Here is a 25,010-nt window from a genome sequence, read left to right on the forward strand (position 1 = left end):
AGCTCTGTCTATGTACACGTGTCCTAGGGAAAGAGAATCTGAGATTCACCAAGTTATAAATAGGAGCAACACAGGGTGAGCCAGCTGCCCACCGAGCACCACTCAGGTGGTCAATACACAAAACTGCAACTGTGGCCACATGCTGCCAATTGTTCAGTGGGATCATTCATCAAGTAAGAGGTTGTAGGGTGAAGTTAGCTGTCCACAGATTGCTTTCAATTCTGCTGAAGTTACTGGGCGCTAAGGGAGCCCAGCACAGCACAGGATGGAGCCTTCTCATGTACCGTTGTTAACCAAGCTCTATAAGAAAGGATGAAACGCCCCCAGTCCGTATCTTAGTTTCTCCATGAGTAAGATGACCACGGTAACACTTAGCTCACAGGAATGAGGAGGGTTAACAAGGACTTGCAGAGCTCTCTAGAGACAGCAGGGACAAGACAGCTATTAATATTATTAATGAATTTCACAAATGTCATTTTTAGATTCTATTTTAAGCTTTACATTGAAACCCATAGGGAATAGTGTACATTCCACATTCATTGCACCACAGCACATCCACTTGCTTGATAGTCTCACGTACAATATTAATTGGAAAGGGATTTTAACATTTTTCCAACTTGAAGTTCTTGAAGTCCATGCTGACAATGCCTTCAATATCTATCAGTCACACCTACCACTATACTGTATCACATGCTGTGATACAATGAATCTAACAACAAATAGGGGCAGTTCTAGAGAGACAGAGTTGCACATTATTAAAAAGGCAGATGAGGAATTAAACTGAAACGAAAAAATACCAGATGCCATAAGAACTACTGCTCCAGGAAATTAAAAACTCAGGGCCTCCGGTCTCAATTGTTCCATTGTCATTCTATTTGTAGCCATTCTGTTATTCCAGATTGACACAAATGTAAGCAAAATCAGAATTTGGCCCTGAGTGTTCTTTCACGAAGGACCTAAGCCTCTAAACGTACTTCAGTTCTGCAAACATAACTTTTTGAGAAAACAAAATTACAGAAAACTACACCATGTAAACAAACCATAGCAGAATCCAGGCTGTTGCACGTTTTCTGCAGTGGGATGGCCTGAACCACATACTGCCTTTTCACCTGTTCCAAGACAACATCTCAGGGCTCACAGCATTAAAAGGTTCACAGACGCCTGTGAATAACAGTTTTTATACCATTCAGGTTTATGTGCATGTTTATATCTGCTCTGTTCACAAACCGTGTTCAGTCAAGATCTTATAGAAGGTGCCAGCAACTGCAGCCAATGCAAGACACAAGAGTGAATGGGAAAGAGGAAAAGGTTTCTGACTGTGAATGTTCACACTAAGAAGAGGGAAGAGATTTATTCTACTTATCAAAAATAACTCAGATGTAGTTTGCTATGCATCAAAAAGCAGGGAGGAAACACATGCCAAGGATAAAGGCGGAGATAGGACCGTTCATCATAGTTACTGCCATTGGTTAGAAATGGACTGGGGGGGGGGGAGACAGGAGGGGTGATGAACCCCAAGCTTTCACTCTGCCATATCCTGCCTAGACCAGACCTATGACAGGTATTCAAGAACTATCTCCTTTATCCCAGCAGCACGCGCACACACACAGCTCATCAACAACTGCATTTTAACTGCTGGTTGTGCGTCCACGTGTAACCCTGTGTATCTAGGCACATACACTCATTTCGGGGCCATGCCCCTAGAGCAGCCACACACAGCCTTAATGTGTCCGTGTGCCTGTGAGGCTGCAAAGTGCGGGTGTATCTGCCCACGTGCCAGCAGCTTTCAGTAGCGAGCAGCACCTCTCCCTGTTCTCCAAAGGAGCTGCTGGCTTCAGGACGCTTTGGATAAGGTGACTAATATACAGGGGGACCCAACAGCGCACACAGACATGTGTATCTACATGTGGTGCATCCACAATTAACCTTTCCACATGTGCATGTGGCACAGGCATGACATCCCTCCAAATCAGGCACCGGACACAAACTCAAGCACCACTTGAGATGCCTCCCTCATCCATCCCTCCTGGCTGCTTTTCCTGGAAATTAACAGGGCGTCAGAAAGCCTGGACACAATTTAAATAGGCAGTTTCTTACCTTGGCTCTTTTGAAGCAAGCCCAGAAAAAATCCAGTAATGGCATGATGCACAGGGTGGCCTGGGGAACAGGCGGACCAATCCTCCTGCCCGCCGTCAGCTAGGCCGTGGAGCTCCCCCCAACCCTGGGGAGAGTCCACCCCACCAAATCCATAGGTTGCTCCTTGCAGCACATAGCAGCTGGGCAGAGAGACCTAGGGAGGACAGAGCTGCGGCAGCAGGGAGGGAGGGAGGGAGGGACGAGAGGAGGGAGCACTGCCTGCGGAGGCGGGCCGAAGGATTCAAACCCTGCACCGTTATTCAGTTGGTTACGAACAGGCTTGGACTGCAGTCGAAATTCCCTGAAGATTGCGAGTTTTAAAAAGAGACAGGCTTTCCTTCCTGACTCTTTAACGCACCGTGCAGCGCTGCCGTCCCCCGGCAGCTGGAACGAGCGAAGGAAAAGGATCCACACAGCAAAAGAAATGAGAGTTCCACTGTCAAAGACACATGTAGGACACTGGAAATCCAAACCCCAGACGGTTTAGATTTTCACTCCAACCCCTGCTCCAGCTCATCAGCACCAGTCACAGATGCACTTTCACAGGGCTCTCCCTAAGGGATAAACAGTACCCTGCGTTGTTAACGTTTCTGTCCCTGGCTGCCCCCACCACAGCCCACAAACCCTTCACACTCAGGTGCAGCCAGTTTCATTGCAGCCACAATGGGAAATGAGCTCTTCTGCAGAGCAATTGGCAGCGGCTCCACAAGCCTGCCATTGTGGCTATAGCTGCGAGAAAACTGTAGCGGGGGGAAAGTACAGTCAAACATGGCCTGGCCATTCATTTTGACTCTATTCACAGCTCCTTATCTTCCTCCTGCAAACATTTGTGCAAGCTTAGCATTTGTTCACAAGAAAGACCATAATAAAAGGAAGTGCCACGAACTTTTGTGCAAGTAATCAAGCATACAGGCCTTCGAGTTAGAAGTCTTCTTATAGACACATAAGAAAAACCCCACTAGTTTGTGATTTAAGAGATCTATTTCAAAATAAGCTACAACAAGTTGATCAGCAGTCACACCAGGCATAAGCCGTATTTCTGAAGACCAGTTGGTAAATAAGCAGCCACTTTACAACGCAACTCCTGCTCGCTCCTTATCCCCAGGTTGCCACGCGGCTCCACGCACCAGCAAGTAACGATTCTGCAGCGTGCACCACGCAGGCCAACACTGGACCCGTACAAAATACATAGCAGGACCAGAACATGTGCTGTTATTCATGAGCTAGGTGCACAGCTCTCTGTCAGAACAATATGTCTTTTATATTTCAATACCCGGGCAGATGTTGCACCCAGCAGCTGAGCCCTCTGCCAAATGTCAGTGAACGCTGTTGGTCACAGACGGGCCAGGACGTAGCACTGGAGCCCATCTGAAATGGTAAGGGGGTCCCAGCAGAGCGCTCCTGCCCACCGCAGTGCTGGGAGCGCCGGTGGGGAACAGCCGCTGCATTTCCCTTTCCTTCACCAGCTCTCTTCAGAGTGCCCTGCCGTGTCCGCGCGAGGGCTGGGAGCCTGCTGTCACCCCGGGCACCACGCGACCCTGAAACCGCCACGCTCACAGACGAGGAGAGCCAGGACTGCCAGGAGAAGGTGGCGGCAGAGCAAACGAGCTGCCCTCCCGCACGGGCCTCACCGGCTCTGGCTGGCGGGAGCAGCAGAGCCCAGGCAGACTGGCTGGGCAAGCACGGAGACATCCTGAGGGGCACAGCGTTCCTCTAGCACTTGGCATCACCACCTCTGAGGGGAAGAGGCCTCATCAGATCCCATATCTCCATTAGAGAGAGAACGGAGCACAGGCTGTCCCTGGAAGTGAACATTTCAGGCCTGGGCATCATGACTGTCAGGGAAAAGGGGAGAAAACACTCCAGGATCAGCTTCATTTCCTTTACCAGTTTCACAACAGTCTCGCTAGATGACGCTGGCCGAGGTGGCTGGAACATAGCCGTCGCTGCCTATCTGCCTCGGGGCCACGCAAGCACCGCACGAGGCCCTGTGCGGCAGCAACTGCCCATGGCTGAGCTCCCTCTGGAGGATTTCGGACACCCTGGGCTTCACAACATGGAGCTGCGGGGGGAAACTCATCTACAAAGCCGGCGCCTTGCTACCTGAGACACCTGCAGCGATGGCCCGTGCGTCTTTTAACACTGACTCCTCCCCAGCCTCGCTGATGCTCTCAGCTGTGAAGCGGAGGCAGTGGTCACACCACATCAGAAAAGCAGAAGAGGGGGGACAGAAGAATGACAGCAGGGGACACACAGGATACTGACTGAGGCCCCTCTCCGTGTATTTTTTTAATTAGAACAAGCACTGAACAAACTACAGGCAAGTAAAGTGGTCAAAGTCATGGAAGGTGACAGAAGACGACAAAGCTGGAGCAGGGCTGGTGAAGCTGCACCCACCTGTGAGAAGCTTGTCCTGTGTCAAGCATCACAGCTACCTCCATACGCAGCTCAAGGACCCTTCCAGGACTCCCTGGACCTGCACAGCTACCGCTGAGGGATGGGAGCCCAGGGACTTTCTTAGCACGCAGGGGAAAGAGGACAGGACACCCTTCGGGTTGCTGCCCAGCGGCATTAACATTCCTCCCGTGGCAGGCATGCAGACTATGTCATTCTCAGGCATCTGTTCCAGTTGCTTCCCTCCATCTCCCCCTTGCTCATTCCTCAGCTCACATTTTGGCACCAGTCCCAGGCTTGGCACTGACCACAGCTCCTTTATGGTGTTTCCTGGTTTACTGGGCCCAGCTCAGCCAGGCCTGGATAGATGCGAAAGCATAGCATAGCATAGCATAAGCTTTGCATGTTGTCCTCCTTTCTCCTCTCCTTTAAACAATCAGGGCTAAGAAGACAGTTTATCACCTGGTGGCAACTCAGCTCTGGTTATCTTTCTTACCAACCATTTCACCTGTAAAAGGGTATGCATATGAGTTACGTACACACACTGCTGTCTGACAGGCACCAGCGCCCCACAGGCCACACATCCCTGCCTCAAAGGCCACTTTCCCCCCACCCCCCCAGGGACTTGCAAATATTTCCCTGTGTTGGATGAAGGCAGCTGGACAGAGTGCCTATTTCCAAACAACCCTCATCAGCTCTCTCAGTACAGGTGCACTGGAGTTTTAAAACTTACAGGTGAATCCACTCATGGCAGAGCTGCTGAAAGGCATTACCACTGTTTGCTGTGTGATCCTGCAAAAGGCAGTCACCAGCCCTTATTCGCTCCAGACCGCCTGGAGTAACTTCTCGACATTTCTTGTAGTCATTGCCTTAGTAGCAGGGGATCCTGCAGTGCAGAGCTCAGGCACAAGGCAGAGCCGGATGCAGAGCCCAGGTCTGGAACAGTAGGGTTTGGTGTCTGCAAAATACACTGACAGACCAGGAAGTGGGCAAGGGGATGTACGTGCATGCATGGTCAGGTGGGACCCAGACCTCCCGTCCTCCAGTACGGTCTCTACAGGAGGCACGTTCATTCATCATTTCCTTTTCACCCAATGTTAGGGGTTAAGCTAATTTTCTAAAGGAAGGATTCCTTGCAAAGAGCAGAGACAGTTCTGGGCTGGCTTCCACTCTGGTTTCCTCCTGGTCTTGTCACTGTTTCCATTCAAGGCTAACTGATTAGCAGCTGCACTACGCTTCAGAAGGCAAAGTGCTAGCAAGGCAGGTAGTCGTACTTTCCAGATAGCACATGCAACCCATCAGGTGGTGACAGGCATTCATTAAGAAAAAAAAAAGAAAAAAGAAAAATCCTTCCTGAAAGGGTGAAAGCCACAAAGCTTTAAGCACAACTATACCGACCCACTGGAAATGCACTGACAGAAGTGACACAGCAAGCACCTAGTGTCATAGATTGCTCTGATGGGAATAAGTCCTTTTCCCACTTGCTAATAAATAAAATAAAATTATCAGTGCAAATAGAAGCAAGCTGTCTCCTTCCCAGGCCCTGGGAGACAAATCACAGAGAGACTTCTGCATATTTTTGTAGCTTCTTCCTATCTAGTCATCCCAAAAGCATTCAAGTAGTTTTAAATCTAGGATCCTTCTTCTGCCTGCCAGGATATTATCCTCAGTAAGATTAGGTCTTGAGTACTCGATCCACAGCAGAGTGGCTGAAACATGTACACACAGCTTTCCAAAGACAGTATTTCCTGCAAAATGATGCCAGGACACAGAATCCCTTGTTGCACATGTCTCTTCACAACATTCCTAATGTACGTGCTCTTTAGGCATCTACCCTACTGAAAAGACAAAAGCAATTTCTGTTAATTCTGTGTATACGCCACTATCACCTTCAGACTTGCATAAGAGTCCATTTTAAGTTAGAGTTCATTTTAAATGGGTGGTTTTAAAGAAAACGACATACTATACAAACTTATTAAGAGGTTTCCACACAGCCAAATACCAGCTGTGCCCCATCTGTTGCCCACACTGTCCAAACTCAATTTGGTTCATCAAGATGCTCACCAACCAAACCTAATACTGCAAATTAACATCTTGCATTCTCTTTTATCCATGGGACAGAGTTGGTATGTTGGAGGACAGGTACAGCATATTCTCACAACAGGTCATCATCCAGAGGATCCGACATCACCTTTGAACATGCCTGCAGCCAGTGAGCTATTCTTATCCCATTGATGAGCTATTATTATCTCATTGCTGTTGCTCTCAGCACTCAGGCACAGTATTAATAACAACTAAAGGCTGGCAGCCTTCCAGATAATGTCCTTCTCTGGCAAGACAAGCAGCTATCACTGCTGGTACTGCTCCCAAGGGCCACCCCACTTCTGTTGGTAAACATGGGGTGTCTGAAGAAGTGTGAGCATTAGGCACATTGTTCCTTAGAAGCAAGCAGTTCCAGCAAGTAATTAGCATGCAGTGATTTTCCACTTTCTGCTATGTACAGGCATTTCCCAAAGGTCAGGATGAGAGCAGCTACTTGCAGAGCAAGCATTTGCCATATTAGCATAGCAGGAACAGTAACCTTTTTATTTTAATAATGGCGAATTGATAGGCGGGTGCTGAAAGACTCCAGCACTGGAAGCAAAGAATATGAGGGTGTGACACTGGGTGGCGAGAGAAAAAGGGGGTGGAGAAGAAGTGTAAAACCTGCTGCCCACATGAAGCGTCACCCGTTGGAGTTTGTAGAGAACATGCTTTTCCAACAACAGCACTTAACTCTTCCTGTACTGGATGACTAGTCCCTCTGTCAGAGCAGATGAAGCAAGATGCTCTGCAGACCCTACTGTATTCAGCCAGAAGATCAGGTACGTGGCACGCCTTGCTCCTTGCTAGTCAGGTAGTGAAGCTGATTTGGGTTTGAGCTGCAGTGCCATTCCCAGCACTGACATCAGCGCTAACCAGAAGGGGCTGGCTTCCTGGCCAAAAAGGCCAAAGTTCTCCATTTAAACTTCACAACAGTAGTGCTGGTTTTCACATAGATACACATACCCAGATGGAGATGTCTCTGGAGCCCACCAGCAGTTTAAACGGGTCTCTTATGACCTTGGCCTCTTCTCCAAGTCTGCAGACAAGGCAGTTAGCAGTGGTTTCTGTTATGAAGGCACTGGCAACATGACCGAGCTGCTCCCACTCTAATACAGCAAAAGGTTTCTCAGCATTGAGGAGGGAGACAGCCTATCACTTCACACAACTCCCAGCTGGTCTCCCAGCCCACACAAGCTGTCCAGGGAAAGGAACTGGCACAAGAGGGGACTGGCACATCTTACACTCAGCATTTCCAGGAGGGATTTCGCCGTGTATCCTCCACACCCAGAAGTACTGCTGTAGGAGATGGTGAAGCACAGGGCAGTAGGCAGGGCAGGAGAGGTGCAACACTGCCACTGTCTCACATGGGCAGAGGAGCTCTGTGCCAGCCTGTAAAGGTGGGGAGAAGACAGAAAGAGGCAGCAGCTGCAGGAAATGGCTGCTTGATGCCAATGACAGGAAACCATGAAGGCCGGTTACAAGGGACTCATGAGCCACAGTGGCACTTGAATCTCCAGGTTCCTGTGTGATTCTAAGTTCAAGCAAAATAAAACCTCCAAACACTAGGCTTTTCATTCTAGCACTGAAGAGGCACAAGACCACAAAAAGCTTATTGAGATATATGAAAGTTGAACAAAACTAAAAAACATTCTATTTTTTCCTGCCATCTCACAGCAACCCTGCACTGCTGGTGACTCAGTGTGCTCTGTCTACGCTTGTCACAACCGCTCCCAAACTCAGGGTACCCTCCGCAGCCTGAGGAGCCAGCCACCAGCCAACTTCCTCAGCGAAGCAGCTGCCCCCACGGAGGCGAGGCGGGAGCGCGTGCCGTGCTACTCCATGAAATGCCAGGCACTGACTCACAGCCACCTACTGCCGATTTTCTAACTGACTTCTTGGAAACAACCATCCTCCTAAGAGGCAGATCGTCTTGCCAAGTCCCTGGGCCTTGTCTGGAGAGCTGACCACGCTCCCCATTCCCAAAGCCATAGGCTATCCTGGGCTTTCTATGACATGATAAAAGAGGTGGGGAGCTCTGACTTGTGAGTATTTTTGCAGATGATTCTTGGTCAAGAAAAGTTAAGCATAGCCTCAGAGAAACCTCAACTTAACAGTGCCAGGGAGAAAGTGCTTGCTTAGCAGAATGCATGCTTAGCATCTTTAACATTTATCTTAATTCTTCTCGCTCCTGGTGATCCACAACAAGGACAAAGTTTCATAACCACCTGTCATGAAGGACTTGCTAGAAAGCCTGAATTTCTCCGGATGCTAGCTAGCCTTCTAGCAGGAATAAATCTGGGTGCAGGGTAACCACTCAGACAAGCAACTCAAGTCCGCACTTAAAATCTACCCTTATATGCAGTGAGAGGCCAAGCAAGATGTCAGAGGAAACAGATGAGGGGAAAACAGTGGCAGAAGATTAAGTGCACAGTTCCACAAGGGGTTTTTCTCAACTCCACCATGTACCATAGTCTTTCTGGATATTATTTTCATTTGTGAGTACCAAGGTAGGCAGGAAGTTAAATAGATGAAACAAACACCCAAATCTTTCTGGCAGAGATTTGCAAAGCTGCTGCCAAGATACAGCCAAAATGCTCTAGTTTCCCCAAGCCCAGCTCTATCTGTTCAGGCATTTAAATAACATGCTTGGCCACAGTTCATCATGACAAGCACAAGGAGCACAGCTGCCTGGTACGCAGCACCACTTCCAAATGCAAAACCTGCACTCACTCAGTTAGAGGGTTTCACCCTTCCTCACATTTTCTTTTCTGTTTTGAAATGAGCACAAACCTGATTCTCCACAGAGGCCTCCTCATCTTCATGGATATGCACAGACCTTTATCATAGAATAATAGAAGTTTAAGATCATGAATTTTAGATTCAGCCTTTACTATGCTGATTTACCAAAACCATGCCTAACAAGCAGTTCGCCCATCAGGTTTTCCACTTTGCGCTCTACTCCTTTTCTCTTAAAGCTGCTCATTAAAAATAATCCCAACATGCATGCTTCAGTCTCCAACACTGCATTTCAGAAACATAAGTAAACTTTTTTTTTTTTTTGAGCTCAGTCAGTTGAGATGATAGTCTAGACTGTTTGGTTTTGATTATGAGAACAAACAATAAAAATGCAAGTTTTATTTCTTGGAATAGGTCCCTAATCTTGTCAGTCATAATGGGGCTCTTGGCTTTTGTTGCTCAAGTAGAAATTGCTTCTACCACTATCACTGCTTCCTTAACCTAAGCAAACAGTACCTCCACAGCTCTCTTTCTAGGGCAATGATTTTTCTCGAGAAGCGGTTAAAGCACAGGTCACCAGAGAGTACCTCCCTAAAAGAGCACACGTAGCACCAAAAGAAAAACTGTAAAGTGATGACAGTAAAGGAACAGCTTTGGCAAATCTAGGTTCCATTGTAAAAGATTATAGTCCAGCATACTCAAACTTGACATACATAGGCGTACAGACAAAAAGGCCATTTATTGATAAAGGAGCGTTATTTCCAGTGAGGCAGTTACTGCTTCCACTTTGAAGAATGACGGGTGAGCTATTAATATACCAAATGGGCTTGTGCCACGATCGAAACAAGGGAAAATATCCTGGCCTTTGTCAATAGGGCCCCGGGTCTTTATTCTGCAACTGCTGTACAAAACAGCCTTTTGTGCTAGACGACTGGAAGTGGAAACAGGGGAAGGAGCCTGGAAGTCCAAGGGGGCACGCTTCAGACTTGCTCTCCTGGAAGCCGGAGGAGCAGAGGGAGGCGAGGCCTGGAGCACAGCGCGTTTGGGAGGAGGGGTCCCGCCAGGAACCAAACCACCGGGCTGAACGTCCCTGGCACCTCTCCACTCCTCCCCAAGAGCTGCCACCCTTGCGGCTTTTTGGATGTTTTTCCTCCAGAGAAAAAAACCAGCCCCAGCGCCACTCTGCTGCCGCGTGCTAGCCCCGCACGTTACATAAGGCCTGGCAGGGACTGGAGACTCGCGGCTCCTCGCGGGCAGATCGGGACTCGCTGCCGGCGCAGGAGGCAGCCCCCGCGGCACGTGCTCGCGGGGCGCGCGCTCCGCAAGGCGGGAAGCCACGTGCCGCCCCAGGCCACCACCGCGCCTGCAAGTGGAAACCGACTCCAGAGGAAAAGCAGCCCTTACTGACAGACAATTAGACAATTACTTAATCGCCACGTGTCTGCTCCTGTGGCCAAAAAAAGAAAACCACCACTCCTTTGAGTAGGGCAGTCTCACTCCAGATTAACCCTTTTGAGGCAGAAGATGTAAACCCCCAAACGCCAAGGCAGCAGAGAAAAGACAAGTCCCCAAGGATTGTCCTCAATGAAATAAGCCTCTTTTTAAAGGCTGAGGCGGATGAGTGAGAAGCAGAACATTATACCCTCACGATATTTATCTATAGCATTAACATTCCTCTGATATCTTTAGTTTCAAATGCTGATAACTTTTTCTTAATTCTGAAATGCTGAACGCCAGATTAACGCTGAACTTGTTTGGAAAAGTCTATGCAAAGTCTATGACCTCTTTTCAAATTCTTCAAGACTGCAAAAAGATATCCCACACTGAACAGTCCCCCATAAAAGTCCTGGTAAAGGCCAAATTTTTCTCCTGAAAAAAAGATTTATTCGTAAATACCAATATATTTATTTATAAACATTGATTTATTCACTATATGCACAAAAGCCAAATAAACTTTGCAGATGACTAGTCCTCACTGAGACCCTCAAAAATCCCCATTTTTGCTAAATCAGAGGTGACACTACTGAAGCTTGTCGCCCGTGATATTTCTGTGGAATTCACGATGCGCGAGCTGGGGTGCGCTCTTGCTCCGTCTCGCTGCGACTTCCGTGAAGGCGTAAGCTGTGGGCGACGCTCGCTCGGACGCCTGACGACTCCAACAGCTTGAGTTTCGAATCAGCAAATTCTATCAAAGTTAAAAACTTCAGCCTTGTTAATGAGATTGTCCTGGCTTCCCCCCAGGACGGCTAGCCTTTCACAAACCTGTTTGCTACGGGCCTTCTCCCTCGCCGCGGCTATCCCCCCGTCCGCTTTCACCGCGCGGCACAGGAGGAGAGCGACACCAGCGGCAAAAGCAACATCCCCGCGCCGCTGGGGCGCGGCGAAAAACAAACCGACTGCAGGACGTGCCGCTGGCCGGGCTTCGGGCCCACGAGCAGCCCCGCTCCCTCCGCGGCAGGGCCAGAGGAAGGTCCGCCAGCCACGGGCCGGCCCGCGCCCGGGCCCGAGGAGGGTGGCACCGGGGCAGCGCTCTGGCCAACGCGTTCGTTCTCCGTTTGCGCCGGGTAAGCGCGGAGCTGGCGGGGTCCACGGAGCGGAGGACGGACCACGGCCCTGCTGTCCTCCTCGCGGGGCACAACGCCGCTGACGGCAGTAGGTCGCCCTTCGGCGAGGCCTTGTCCCGGTCAGCTCCAGCACCTCAAAGAAACATTCCTTCTCCCTCCTTCCCTGCCCTCTCTACGGAAAGGAAGCACGCATTTTTTTTTTTTTTTCCAAATTATTGATTTGTTCAAGTTTATGCTGCAGAAACACTGGCAGAGTGTGATTATAGATGACGGTTTCTACAAGCCAGACATAACACCGCTCTTCCCCAGAGCATCACGTATAACACTGTCAGAGCATAATTTCCAGAATGGAATAGCATCAGAAACTTAAGAGTTATGACTACCCTAGATAGTGACCACATGTTCAGTTTTTAAAGAGAAGCTGAGTTCTCCCTCTTCCTTCCCACCATGATGTCTCCAGAAACATGTTTAGGACAGCTGAAAGTCCCACGCTTTCAGGCTTTTTTTTTTTTTCTTTTTGAAGTAATTGCAGTGCATTTGCTCCAAAACCACTACTGTGCTGAGCAGTTAGATTTGTCTGAAAATCAAAAGTTCAATGAAACAAGTATTTGAGGTGAAAAACTGTATTTGCAGGTTGAGAGCAGAACCAGATGAATAAAGTCACCATCAAAATTGATCCTTCGCTCTGAGCGAACACGGGCAGCGCGTATTCAGGGCTGTGCCATGAAGTCATTAAACAGCATCACGTTAGCGGGAGAACCGTTTCCTTCCGGGAAAGGGGCACGCGCTGCGAGAAGCGCGCTTTGTCTCGCAGCCCTGACGAGCGTTACCACAAACCTCTCCTCCAGCTTTCCACGTCAGAAACACGGATATCTTACACAACGTTCGGTGGCAGAAGCTCTTCTAATCTGACATGCAAGTACCGTTCCCTTTAGAGCGACCATATTAAGCAACTTGTTTTCATCATCTCATTTCTGATTGAAAGACAAACTGCAGTAGCTGGTACTCACAGAAGGACGTTTGGTCTCAGCCTTTAAATTATTATTTCCAAGCCAACTGGCTCAGCACATGACCTCAGGCAAATCATTCATCTTTATACATGCCTCAGTTTGTCTCTATTTGAAGTTGACCGGCTGAAGTTTGTGATCTTGCAGTACCTCAGGGCTTTTGATCAGGGTGGCGGTCATTATATAAATGTATTTAGAAGATCATAAATGACGCAGTGACTTTTTCAAGGAATTACAGACTAGTTAAAGAAATTACAAAGAGACCCGAGTAATACAGAAGGAAAAGGGAAATAGCTTTTGGGACTATTTAACAGGTATAGCCATAAATGATTTTCTTTAAGTCTATTTAAATCAAGCACCTAAGACTACGTATCTCAGAAGTCTACAAAGACTTTGATGCCAGAAAGACCTCCAGCAAAAACCTGCTATTATGTTATAATTAGCATATAGGCATCTTTAACATAAAAAACAAATTCAAAATAGACAGGTTGCTTTTTTGTATATAAAAAGCACCATCAATAGAATGCTTACAAGTGAGTTTTCTGTCATAAGAATATTACTGAACTGCTTGACCTTGGCTGGGAGATTTCCCTAGTCTTCTTCCCCAGAAGACAGGCGCCAGACTAACAATTATTAGCATCCTTTATTATTAGCAAGAGCAGGACGGCTCACACGGCAGATGTATAGCAAAAACAAAGACCAGTGCTATTAACAGTCCAGTGACGGAGCGAGTCCTAGGGCACAGCTTAACTCGATCCTGTGATCTGAGCGCCGAGTGACAGCCCCAGACGCCCACGCCCTAAACAAGAGCCCAGGGCCAGAAAGGCAGTTCATCTAGCAGGAGGCTCCCTCAGCCTTCCCGTCCCGCAGCCAGACTGCGGGGCCGGAGCGAGGGAAGCGCCAACAGGGCGGGAAAAGCAGGTAAGTCTTCATGCTACGGAAGCAAAACGCTGCCGTGGGGCAGGGCTACTGGAGAAGGGCACAGGAAGGGCTGGAAGGGCGCGAGGGCAGAGGAACACGACCCATGTGCAGACGCACGCAGCCTCCGCTTGGCTAGATTCGAGAGGGACTTGTTCCGGCTGGTGCCTGGCTACATGCCTCCAATACCCAAAACACTCATCGGAAAAAAAAAGAAAAAAAAGCCCACAAAACAACCAAAAAAACCTCCCAGGCAACAGAGACGCATTTGTCTTTCAGGTTTTCATGACTAAATGCCATTTAATAAACTAAATTTGACCTACTCATATATTTTAGCACATAGTTCCAGTGACAGCTGTCCTGTCTCGGGAAGATCCCAGCCATATTTCTAGCCAAGGATTTGGCTTAATTAAGACGACAGAGGAATCTATGTCAGGTGCAGTACTCAGCTCCCTGTAAATTAGGGCAGGTCTCTGCAAGTTTAACCCCCGCGTGATGAGCTCACAGGCAGCCTCCTCTCACTTACTCAGAGTTGGACTATCTACACAGAAAAGGGTCCACACCCTGCGTTTGGAGACACAGCACGTCCAGCACAGCGTTTAGGTAGAGGGCAGTGCGAAACAGGCACGCGGCTTGCAGGATGCTGGTCCCGGGAAACAGTACCGTTGCTTTCACACCGTACAAAGCCCAAAGCAAAATACCCTGATGGCCCAAAGCTTCAGCGTGTGCTTCCCGAGTCCAGAGCATAAAGAAGCACAAAGGGGACAGAGCCCAGGGGTTTCTCCAAGTCAGCTTGTGTTCAGCCTGGCTTATTAGCCTCTGCCTTCATGCTCCAGTATCTGGGGTCTCTGGAGGATTATTACCATGGGCCAAGTGCTGTGCCCGACACGCTGTCTGACCAAACAAGCCTCCTTGCCAAAGCATCAAGGAACACAGCTGGGAGGCCAGGGCACCGGGGAACATACCCGGGCTGTCCCCAGAAACCCTGCCAGCCTTGCGGGGCTAGTGCTGATCAAAACCAGTTGGAGCTGGGCTGATCCTGCAGGCACCGTAGCAGATGGTATCAGCTCTGTGCTTTTGTGCCCCTTATAGAAGGGCTAGTAAGTCATGCTGGGCCTTGGAAGCCAAGGAGGGGGGTACAGCTAACTTCGGCAGCTTGGCAGGAGCCACCGTGGGTACAGCTGGCCTGGCTCTCGCCACAGCAGGCTGGCTGCTCACGGGGACGCAGGCACGCCTGGCACCGTGTTCCCAGGGCATTGCCACTACCCAGGGTACGGTGCAAGGCAAGGGCCGCACGTCAAGAGCGGAATTCCTCAGCGCTGAGAGAAGTCCCCGGACAGATGCAGCCAAGGCCTGCAAGTCCAGACCAAGCGGTAAAGGCAAGACGCAGGAATATGAAGCTCACGTGACATTTGCTCTTTGCTCCTCCCTTTCAGAAGTATCACAGAAGACATTTAAAACAAACCAACATCTGGCACCGTTTCTCTTGGCACCGTTTCAGTCAAAAAATCCCGGCCTGAAGAAGGGGCATCTCTGTGGCAATCAACTGCATTAGTAACAACAGACACTTTATGAGGGGAAAGAGCAGGACAGCAAGCGACAGGCCTGTGTCGACTGGCACAGCACCACAGGCCTCAAGAGGTATTTCCAGGCTGGACGGGAGCCACTCACACTGCTGCTAACCTTCTTTGGAAATGCCAGAAAAACTCAAAGGAAACTTCAGAAAACACTTTATGCAAACACTCACACGCACAAAAGCATTATTATTTAACAGCAAATTCTTTTCTTCCCCCGGCCCCCCTGCCGCCACTGGGGCCTCTGGCTGCCAGGCTCACCCTGATGAGAACGTACCGCCCTTGGACCCACACTGCTAGCAATGCAGCAACTCCCCAACGCTGCATGCAAGGGCCGAGCTGGATTTATGTCTTCTAGCTCCCTAATCAAAAGTAAATCAAGAACTAGAAGAGGAAAAGCAAAGGAATCAAAGATTTAAAGAGCAGAATCTCTATTCTGACTATTTAAAGACTGAAACAGCAACACAGCTTCAAACAGGGAAAAATGCTGAGCTCTGCAGTTCTGCATTTGTTATTTGCCCTTCTGCTCAGTAAGGGAAAGGATTCCGTTGACATTTAGATGAAGAGTAACAGCAACATGAACTTGTTTCTCAGATTCAAACCCACCAGCTTGGAAACATCCAAACCTAAACCTCCACCGTCAGGTTACAAGTCTCTTAAAATACAAGATCAAAACAAAAGCACCTTTCCTTTTCCAATTATAAAGATGCCTTGAGGCAGTTAAGGGTGAACCATCTGCTAGAACTGCGCGAACTTCTGCTCCATCTTAACACTCCTGTCTGGTTCCTATTCCTGTCATAGAGCCTTTTTTCCCCAGGAGTCTTCCACGCTGAGGGCAGGATGCCAGACCACACTGGTTACAGCGCTGATTGCAAGTCTGCATTGTTTTGGGGCTTCTGTTGCTGTAAAGAATTCAGAAGCCCTGAGAAAGAAAGGCAGCAACCACATCCCAGGTCTCAGCTGCATTTGTTTGTTTCTTTAAGGAAGGACTGAATTATGGGGAGAGGGAGGTTTTAAATAAGTGCATGATATAAATAATTGCAACATCTGTTTATGATCCTGAGACAGCAATGCAATATGCCAGAATAAGACTTGAAAAGAACCAGAAAACACAAATCAAGTGAAATCCAGCCGTTCTTGCTAAGCTTCGAAATTTACTTTCTGTCTTTTTCTTATAGAAGCTGATGAGATCGTTACAGATTCCTGCCTTGCGTTGGGTGCCATCAGTTACTGCGGGAGAAACAGAGGAGACCAGTAACATCGTCCTCTCCTTCCTTTAAACAGATACCTTCAGGCAGGAGCGGCACCTGGGAGGAAGTCAAACATGGAGCATAATCTCCAGCAAGGGATTCTTCATCTCTTGGTTTGCGTGGAAAAAAACAAGCACCCCATCCTACGACAGGAGAGGGAGTTTGGCAGTGCTGCTGGGAGGCTGCCCAGAAAGGAAAGCACCCACAGGTGGCAGCCCCCTCTCAGCAGGGCCGCACTGAGCGGGGCATGGAGGCAGCATGCCAGCACAGAGCCGTAAGGGAGGCCCCCAGCCTCCTGCTGCCCTCTCACGCGGTCTGGTCCCATCCCCACTGCTGTCCTCTTCAGTGGCAGCAGGACCGAGGGAGAGGAGCTGCCACGTTGTTTGCCAAAGGGGCCTAGCCCTTCACATGACATTCTTACCAGTGTTTATACTGCAGTAACACAAAGGCTCAGAAGTCCATAAAGAAGCTGAGGAGATCCGCTGGGGCCAAGCGAGAGAAGCACTTGACATGAAGCAGGAAGCGACAATGACAGCAGTGGCTGAAGTATCCGAGCACAGCAGTAGCACCTTCCAGTGTGGGCAACCGCTTTCTTCCCACCCTCTCCGCATGCACCACCTGCATACCTTTGCTCTCTCAACTCCTTCCCCCTCTTGCATCACCAAACCAAGCATTTGGGACAGAGTCCTCATTATCCTTCTCACCCGGATGCAAGTCAGTCCGTACTGCCCACGCCTATTCTTGGCTTTTGGCTTGTAACAGCTTTCCCCGTAACAGCCCCCCCGAACCAAGTCCTTTCGAAAGCTCTCATTTGCACCGGGCCAGGCCCCTCACCACACTGGAAGCTCCAGGATCCTCAAAGCAGGTGTTTCACAGCCAGCTTGCCCATGGCAAAAGGACACCACCCTGAAATCTTTCCCTTGCAGTAGGTCAGGTCAATACCAATAACTACAGGGAAAAGGCATCGGATCCAAGTGTCTGGAGGCAAGTCTTTTAAGATGCTGCTGCAGCCTTTGAGGCAAGGAGCGCAGCCAAGCAAGAGGTCAGGAAAAAGAAAAGGAAACCCAGGGAAAAATAATCACCCTGCAGTCCTCAGAAATTCAGCTGGAAACATACCTCTTCCTCACAGCTCAGTCTGTACTTGCATGAGTGAAACAAGTATTATGGGAGCAAACACCTGCATTACACTGAAGAAACGCTCACTAATAAAATGGAAACCTATTAAGATCTCCCTGCAAAGGGTCTTCCAAACCATTAGTACCAAAACCGCGGTCACCTAGTGAATGTGAAAACAGAGTATCCGAGAATTACAGGCTTGGAGTTCAGAGTTCCCTGCAGCTTGTGTTTATTCCCTACCAGAGATATTTCTTCAGTCTAGAGATATGTTGTTTCATGCACTGACAGTAATCCTTTGCAGCCAGAGATGAAAGCCCAGTGCCTTGGTGGAAGAGAGAAAACAAAATATTCAGCAGACTGAGAAATTTCCATATGGGAAGGAGGGGAAAAAAGCTTGGCTTCCGTAAGCAAGGCAGTTAAATATGTACCTTAGGATAACAAGAAAATGCTTGTTTAGGGAGACCCAGCCTTCTCATTCCACGCTCCCTCCTCAAAGGCGTAACAGAGTTCAAAGGGCCGCCCGCCACGGGAGAGGCTGCGGGGAGGAGAGGCTGCCTACGCTGCAGCTGAATCAGATCACGATGACACTGGATTCTTATCAGCCTTCTGCAGCCACTTCAACCACAGTAAGCTGCCCTTACTGGTTCCCTCAACTGAACCGGCTGCCGTAGCAATGAGCAGCAGGAAGGGGAATACTCTGCACCCTTTTCTAGCTTAGAGTCTGAAAAGTCAATTATTGTATTACATTGTCAGTCACACACAGGCCTGAGCCCACGCTCATCCCCAAATTCAGAAGATGCATGAAGATGCAAACATACACATGGCCATGGATATCAAACTCGAAAACACTCTTAGGGGAGAAAAGGACATATGTTCTTGGCTTCTTACAGGACAAGAAAGGACATACGCTTCTTAGCTTGGTCTGAGCATTTGGGGCTTTGTGGGGAGAACGCAGACAGGGTTCTATGCAATCTAGATACATCAGACCCTTATGGGACTGAGCATGACACAGCCAGAGCACTAGGTGGCAATTCAAGCACAATCTGTATGCTTTGAGCACAGTCTACAAGCTTTGAGCTAGCAAATGCAATCAGAAAGGTCACAGCAATTGGTATATTTAAAGCCATACACAGGCTGAAGCTTAAGTGGCTTGCAGGGACCCCAGGAACCATGCAAGGCACCACAGTCTGACACCCACTAGCAGGTAGATAAGAAGGGGGAATTGCTAGATACATTACTAGTAAGAACCCAGAGCAAAAAAAACTCCCGACAGCCAAATGCCTTTGATTTCTCCAGGCCATGTCAGAAAGCTGCTCTGAGGCTGAATGCAGTGTGATTCTAACACGAAGACTGATGGCACGTGGTGCTAGCACCAGGGTTCGTGCTGCTATCCTCCACCAGCATCGTTCCCTTAACAGTAAGGGGTTCTTTTACAGGGGCTCTCAGGTCACTTTTGACATCTCATTAAATCCTCTTAACAGACAGCTATTATTATTAATTTTCCCCTCTGTGAGATGAGAAAGTATGAACACTGATAAGCAATTTGTTCTGGGCAAGAAAAGGAAGCAGCAGATCTAGAGAGCTGCTAACTTCCAAGTCTCTCTTTACCCCCATAAATCTTCCCTGGCAGCACCCGTCTTGCTTGAGCAAAGAACAGAGCAGGGCATATATACGTACTTATTTTAATGGCAGGAAAAAGTTTCAGGTGGTAGAGAGCTCAGTTTGTTTTCAGAAATTACTTTTCTGCTAGTTGTTTGGTCAATCTAAGGCTGGTTCATATGAAGTCCAACATATCCGTACAAATAAAAAGATCAAGTGCCATGCTGATTCCTGGATGCCCATTGCAGTAGACCCAAACATAGGGAAGAGAGACAGTCTATGTCAGAAAACCAGTGAAAATTAATTCCTGGCCATATATAAGGGAGGAGTGAAGCACTAACTAATTCCCTGACCACTGCTATAACCAATTGACTCAGCTCATGAACAGAGACCTCTTAACATAACCACATCACAAGATGACACGCTGGTGCCTGACAATAAAGCTACAAAGGAGCAAAGGTGAAACAAGGGCTAGGCTGGGAAGAAAAACTGCATAGCACTCGAGCAGAGCGGCTGGCTCAGCAAGGAAAGAACACTCCTAAAAATCAACATCGAGTCCAACAACTTCATCGTAGTTTCAGTTACAGGAGAAACAAGTAGTTTTTTCGTATCCAGAAAACAAACCAAAACACCCAGTCTGGAATACAACCGAATCCAGTAGTGGCTGGGTTGGGAGCTCCCTTCCCGGAGGCCCTGACCCCTTCTATGTAGCATCTACGTAGCAGATGCTTTTAGCTGGGAAAACAGCTATGGAAACAAGGCTTCTGAGATCTTGTGTGCGCGCGTGTGTGTGCACGTGTTTTGCTTTAGGAGCTTTGGAGCCCATCAGCCACTTTCAAGCAAACAATACTTAACGAGAGTTTATTGTGAATAGAGGTTTAAAGGGGGACAGAGATCTCATCAGGACTCCAATAGACAGAAACGCTGCAGCAGGAGCCCAAACATTACAAGCCAGAGAGTCCACCCAAGAGCCTGCTGGTCCCACAACCACGGGAAAAACTTTAGGCAAAGCTAGTTATCAACTAGAGACACAAATACTAGAGACACAAATGCGTAGGAAGCCAGCCTTTCTTAAATCCATAGTTCACAGAGCTACTTGTTTTAATACCATTTCCTGCAGACCTTGAGGGGCACGTATTTTGCCCTCAGTCCCCTGATATACCTCTGCGCCACTCTGACCACCTCCACATGGCGAGCAGGAAGCTATTTCCTGGGCTTAAGACAGACTAGTAAAGGGTATGGAGCCAACTCCATATACAGGGTTTGAACTGCATACCTTCACTGGCCTGAAACAGGATATAGAGAAGATAAAGACACTCAAAAGTCTGCCTCAAAAGGGTGCCTAAATTTCAGGAACAACTGAACGTCTCAAGGGTGCCTTTCAGGTATTTGGAGGGCACAGGTAAGAGGCACCCACAATTGCCAGCCCCTCTGGAACGCCTTGGTTCCAGTTGCAAATATGCCATAAAGATAAACTTACCGGACAGACAGGCCATCTCTCTCTCTCTCCAGGAGACAGACAACAGACATTAACTTCTGCTTCCTCCCTGTGCAGGATACAGCAGTCTCTCCTCAGGTCTGCCCTGTGTGACTCAAGCTGACATCTCGGATCTTTTTCACACTGCTCAAGCAGATGCCCATGTTTTGGCTGAGAAAGTTCATTAAAGACCAACACTTCATCTCTGCCAAAAAGTTTGCTCTTGTTCATGACACTGCCTCTGTGCCACGCACAGTCCTCTCTGAAGCTGATGGTGCTGGGGTGGTGCTCCAAGATTCTCACAGGGAAAGATTCTCCTAGAGAAGGTGCAGAGTCATCTATCAACGCACAGTCGGGTTCATCCCTGGGTTTGAGCTCACCATACCTCAGACAGAAAGAGCCACAGATGCCTTCATCTTCATTGTGAACTAAACAGTATAATGTCAGAAACTCATCCTGCTGGCCTGGAATAAAAGGCAGCCTTCTTCTGTATTCATTGTTCTTGGTATCCATTGTCCATGAACAGAAATCACTGCCTGATGAAAAAACTGGTGATGCAAAAAACTTCAGTTAGTTCTTCCTTAGGAAGAACCACCTACTAGAAGGTGGTTCTACTAGAGCAGAACCTACTAGTGCCTACTAGAAGGCACTTATTTTGTTTTTCCCTGTTTTCTTGATCCCTGTTTCCATTTCATTCAATTGGAAAGGGATGATTCTATTCAAGGTATCTCCGTGCGGTTTACTCACCGCAGCATCTGAACTCTTGATCATTTGTTTTTAACGTGCCAGTACTCTCTAAAGCATAGCTAGCCTAATTTTCAAACAGGTCCACAGGTGCTTTAGAATATCTTGCATATATTGGAATAAAAAAAAAAGTGGTTTTAAGTTCTATAATAGTTCCCTATATGTTTTCTACACTAACACTGCTTGCAAAAGATGATGGGCATGTAATTTCATTAGGACCACTGTTTAGTCTATCCCCACATTTTCGCTTTACATTCCTCCTTTCTCTTTTAAAATAGGGAACTCCTTTCACCATTTTAGAATGGGCTTGTGTTTCACAGCATACTCTTAATCCTGCCAGTGTCATGGAGCTGGGGGAATAGACAGGGTTTGGAAAGGTCTCGTTGAGACCTGTTTCACTTGGATGCCGTCTGAAGTTTTGTTTCATGCCAGTACAGCATAGGAGACGTTATCGTAGGCCTCATCTGATGAGCTGGGGCAATGCCTTCTACACGTACAAGATAAGTTCAGCTGAGATAGGTATCGATTGCTCCATTTTCTCCTCTCCCAGGTCTGGGTAAGATTAGCAATGTTGTGTTGAGAACAGTCCCTCCCATCAGGAGACCTATGGCAAAAAGGAAGCATCAGTGTGGCAAAAGTTCGCCTAGCTGCTGCCCTCCTGTATCTTTCTTACAGAAAGACGACTTCAGTCCCTAAGGCTCTTATTGACATTCAGTTCCCTTCCTTCATTCTAAAATACAAACAGCAGATTTATCAGAAACAGATGGCTTTGAAAGCCCAAGCGTATAAATGTGCCAGGCACAGTAAGGCTGTAACAAACTGAACAAAACTCTCCCTATTCATTTTCCTGTACAACTGAATAGCTTTGAACTCTGAAATACATGCATGCAGAGGGTGACAAGGTTCAAGGAAAATAACAAAGGTTGTAATAATGAAGCCATACTTCCCATATTGACAAGTACATTTTTATAGCTTATTCTTACCAGGACTGAGAACAAAACCTGGAATAAACCCCTAGAAACAAGGGTTGCCTTTCTTCCATCTCTCAAGGACATGTCCCCTGGCGTGCGCACACACACAGAGCCCCCAGCACAGCACTCCACGTTCTGCCAAGCACTGCCTCGAAGAAAAGCAATGATGACAGCAAAGCAATGCAGCGTCCCTTAGTTTGGTCAAAAAGGGACAGCCACAGGTATATCAGCTCCCTATGACATTGTTCCCATTTGTGATTTTACTCTGTGATGTCTCCATTCAGATACCTACTTTGCTCAATGCAGTTCATCAGATCCAGCTTACCTTTGCTGCTCTGCAGAAAGGTTTTCCCTGCCAACACTGTCCAGTTGCGAACACCCCAAAGAGCCCAAACCTTCGCACAGAAGAGGAGGGTATGCAGTCTTTCCCCTAGGCGGAATAGGAACAGCATGAAGGTTTAGCAATCTCAGGCTTTGCTTCAAGTTCCTGTAGCCATTTCATCAATCACTTGTCAAGAAAGCCAAAGGTCAGAAATGACAGGTTCGCTGTGGCAACAGTCAGCAATCTTACTGGGAAAGTCATCTGTCATTCCTCATTTTTCGATTGTTAATAAAATCATTCATGTGCCCTAACATACAATCCAGCACACAGAATATTAGCCTTAAAAGATTAGCTTTCAGGGGAAAAGAATGCTAAATGTAAGCTTTATCCGATAGTAATCACTGAGCTGCACGCAAGAATGCCTTCTTTTGAGAAGAAGAGTTGCAATTTCAGTGCCAGGTTGCACGGCAGCATGCAGAAGGACCCACAGGCCAGATCCACTGTCCTGGACAACAGCCACACCGCTCTTCAGAGCTGCGTGCAAACAGCTGCCAAAGGCAAAACCGCACTCCTATCTGCCTGCCTGCAAGTGGGCTGCCACTGATTACTAACAGAAACCTGCCATGAGGCTCCCGGCGAGCACAGAGCCTCTCCCTGAACACCAGCAGCAGCGTCCGAGAAGGCAGTTCAGCTTTCCCCCGCCGGCAGCCTGGAGGGCTCAGCGGCTTTCCCACCGAAGGAACCTTTCAACTTTGCCCAGGCTGTGAGCGAGCGCTGTCCGATAGCGAGGGCTTATCGGGGTGGGGGGGGGAGGAGAATAAAAATACCCATGCACACACCCTTCGTTTCTGGACTGTGAATTTGCATTTCATAACATTTGGACACATCAATTAGCAAAAACCAAACACATTCCCCCCCTGCTCCCCTCCCCCCCCCTCAACAAAACGCTGGTAAAAATTGAAACCTCCAACTCCTGGGGCTGCAGAAGTTGCTGCTAAAAGACTCCTCCTCCTCCTCCCCACGGCAGCCCTGCCACGCACCACCCTCCTGGGCTCCACAGCCTACCTGAGAAAGCCCTGGGCCACAGGCAGGCTGACCCCTTCTCAGCCACGCAGGGAGGTCACAGCCTGTCCCCAGAGACGAGGGCTTGGGCTGCCTCAGTTTTCCTCTCTGCAGTGTGCATGCAATGAGAAAGGCTTTCAGTGTACTTGTATTTCCACTGTGCTGGAGGAGGGCAGAGTCGCTCTTAAGCCTGGATCTCTGGGTGTAGGAGCACAACATTGATTTCTTCCCAGCAGCAGATGGTTAAGCATGCTTGAATGCTTTTGGCACCAGGCAGAAACTCATTTTCAGCTGCATTTTGTTCCGTTGCTGTTTTGCAGGAAGATAAAGCTGGTTTTAGAAACAAAACATGATTCTTGTGAAGAGGAAAGATAGGAAAGAGAGGAAGGATTCATTACAGAGCAGATTTCCCCTACCTTCCCCTTCTACTTGCTGCCTTCAGAGCTTTTTGCTAGATACCTCCGCTGTGGGCTAGGTCAAAGCCACCAGGAGAAAAGATCAATTTTAGGCTCCTCTTGTCACGTCAAAGAAGCTTTGAAATACCTCCAGTCCCCAGGAGAGAACAAAACCCAGGACCGATTCCTGATTTAGTTTTGGACATTTATAAACACTGCATTAGACACTACAGCACCCTGATCTATCTGACAAACAGTCTTCATTATGCAGCAAGTGGCAACAAACCCAGCAGAAACAAGGCCAAATTCACAGCTACATTTGAGCCAATGGAGTGGATTCAGGTTTTGGTGTAAGTAACAGTGGCCCCAGGATTGCTCTAACTTATATTTGAAACTATAACTCAGCTATTCACAAAAGGAGACCTAGTTTATCCCTAAGATCCTTCTGCAAATTACAATGGCTTACAGGACCTTCAAGACCACCAAGAGTTAGGATCCAGGGCTGGAAAATGAACGTGGGTGAGAACAACATTTCATATTCCCTGATTGACTGAAGAGGTGTATTTAGAAGAGTCTGATTAACAGACATGACATACACTCATAATCTGAGTTTTAGCTGCTATTAAAATACAGGTGGAACAGTCCCATTTAATCCTGCAA

General features: G+C 48.2%; 1 protein-coding gene across 3 annotated transcripts in view; it reads right to left on the minus strand.

Moving 5' to 3' along the window:
* STARD8 (StAR related lipid transfer domain containing 8) overlaps positions 1 to 24,246 on the minus strand; it is a 113,157-nt gene extending 88,911 nt beyond the window's left edge. The window contains exons 1-3 of one of the 3 annotated variants that reach the window (XM_068956668.1): positions 23,959 to 24,246; positions 22,897 to 23,001; positions 20,860 to 22,204 (exon numbers count right to left, since the gene is read on the minus strand). In XM_068956668.1, coding sequence (XP_068812769.1) covers positions 20,860 to 21,369 — 510 coding nt within the window. In that variant the 5' untranslated portion in view covers positions 21,370 to 22,204; positions 22,897 to 23,001; positions 23,959 to 24,246. Of the gene's footprint in view, positions 1 to 2,097; positions 2,277 to 20,859; positions 22,205 to 22,896; positions 23,002 to 23,958 lie in introns of those variants that run through there. The other 2 variants (XM_068956676.1, XM_009677319.2) reach the window with 2 other exon arrangements.
* Positions 24,247 to 25,010: the final 764 nt, after the last annotated feature.

Source organism: Struthio camelus, chromosome 11 (assembly GCF_040807025.1).
Source record: "Struthio camelus isolate bStrCam1 chromosome 11, bStrCam1.hap1, whole genome shotgun sequence".
Taxonomy (NCBI): Eukaryota; Metazoa; Chordata; class Aves; order Struthioniformes; family Struthionidae; genus Struthio; species Struthio camelus.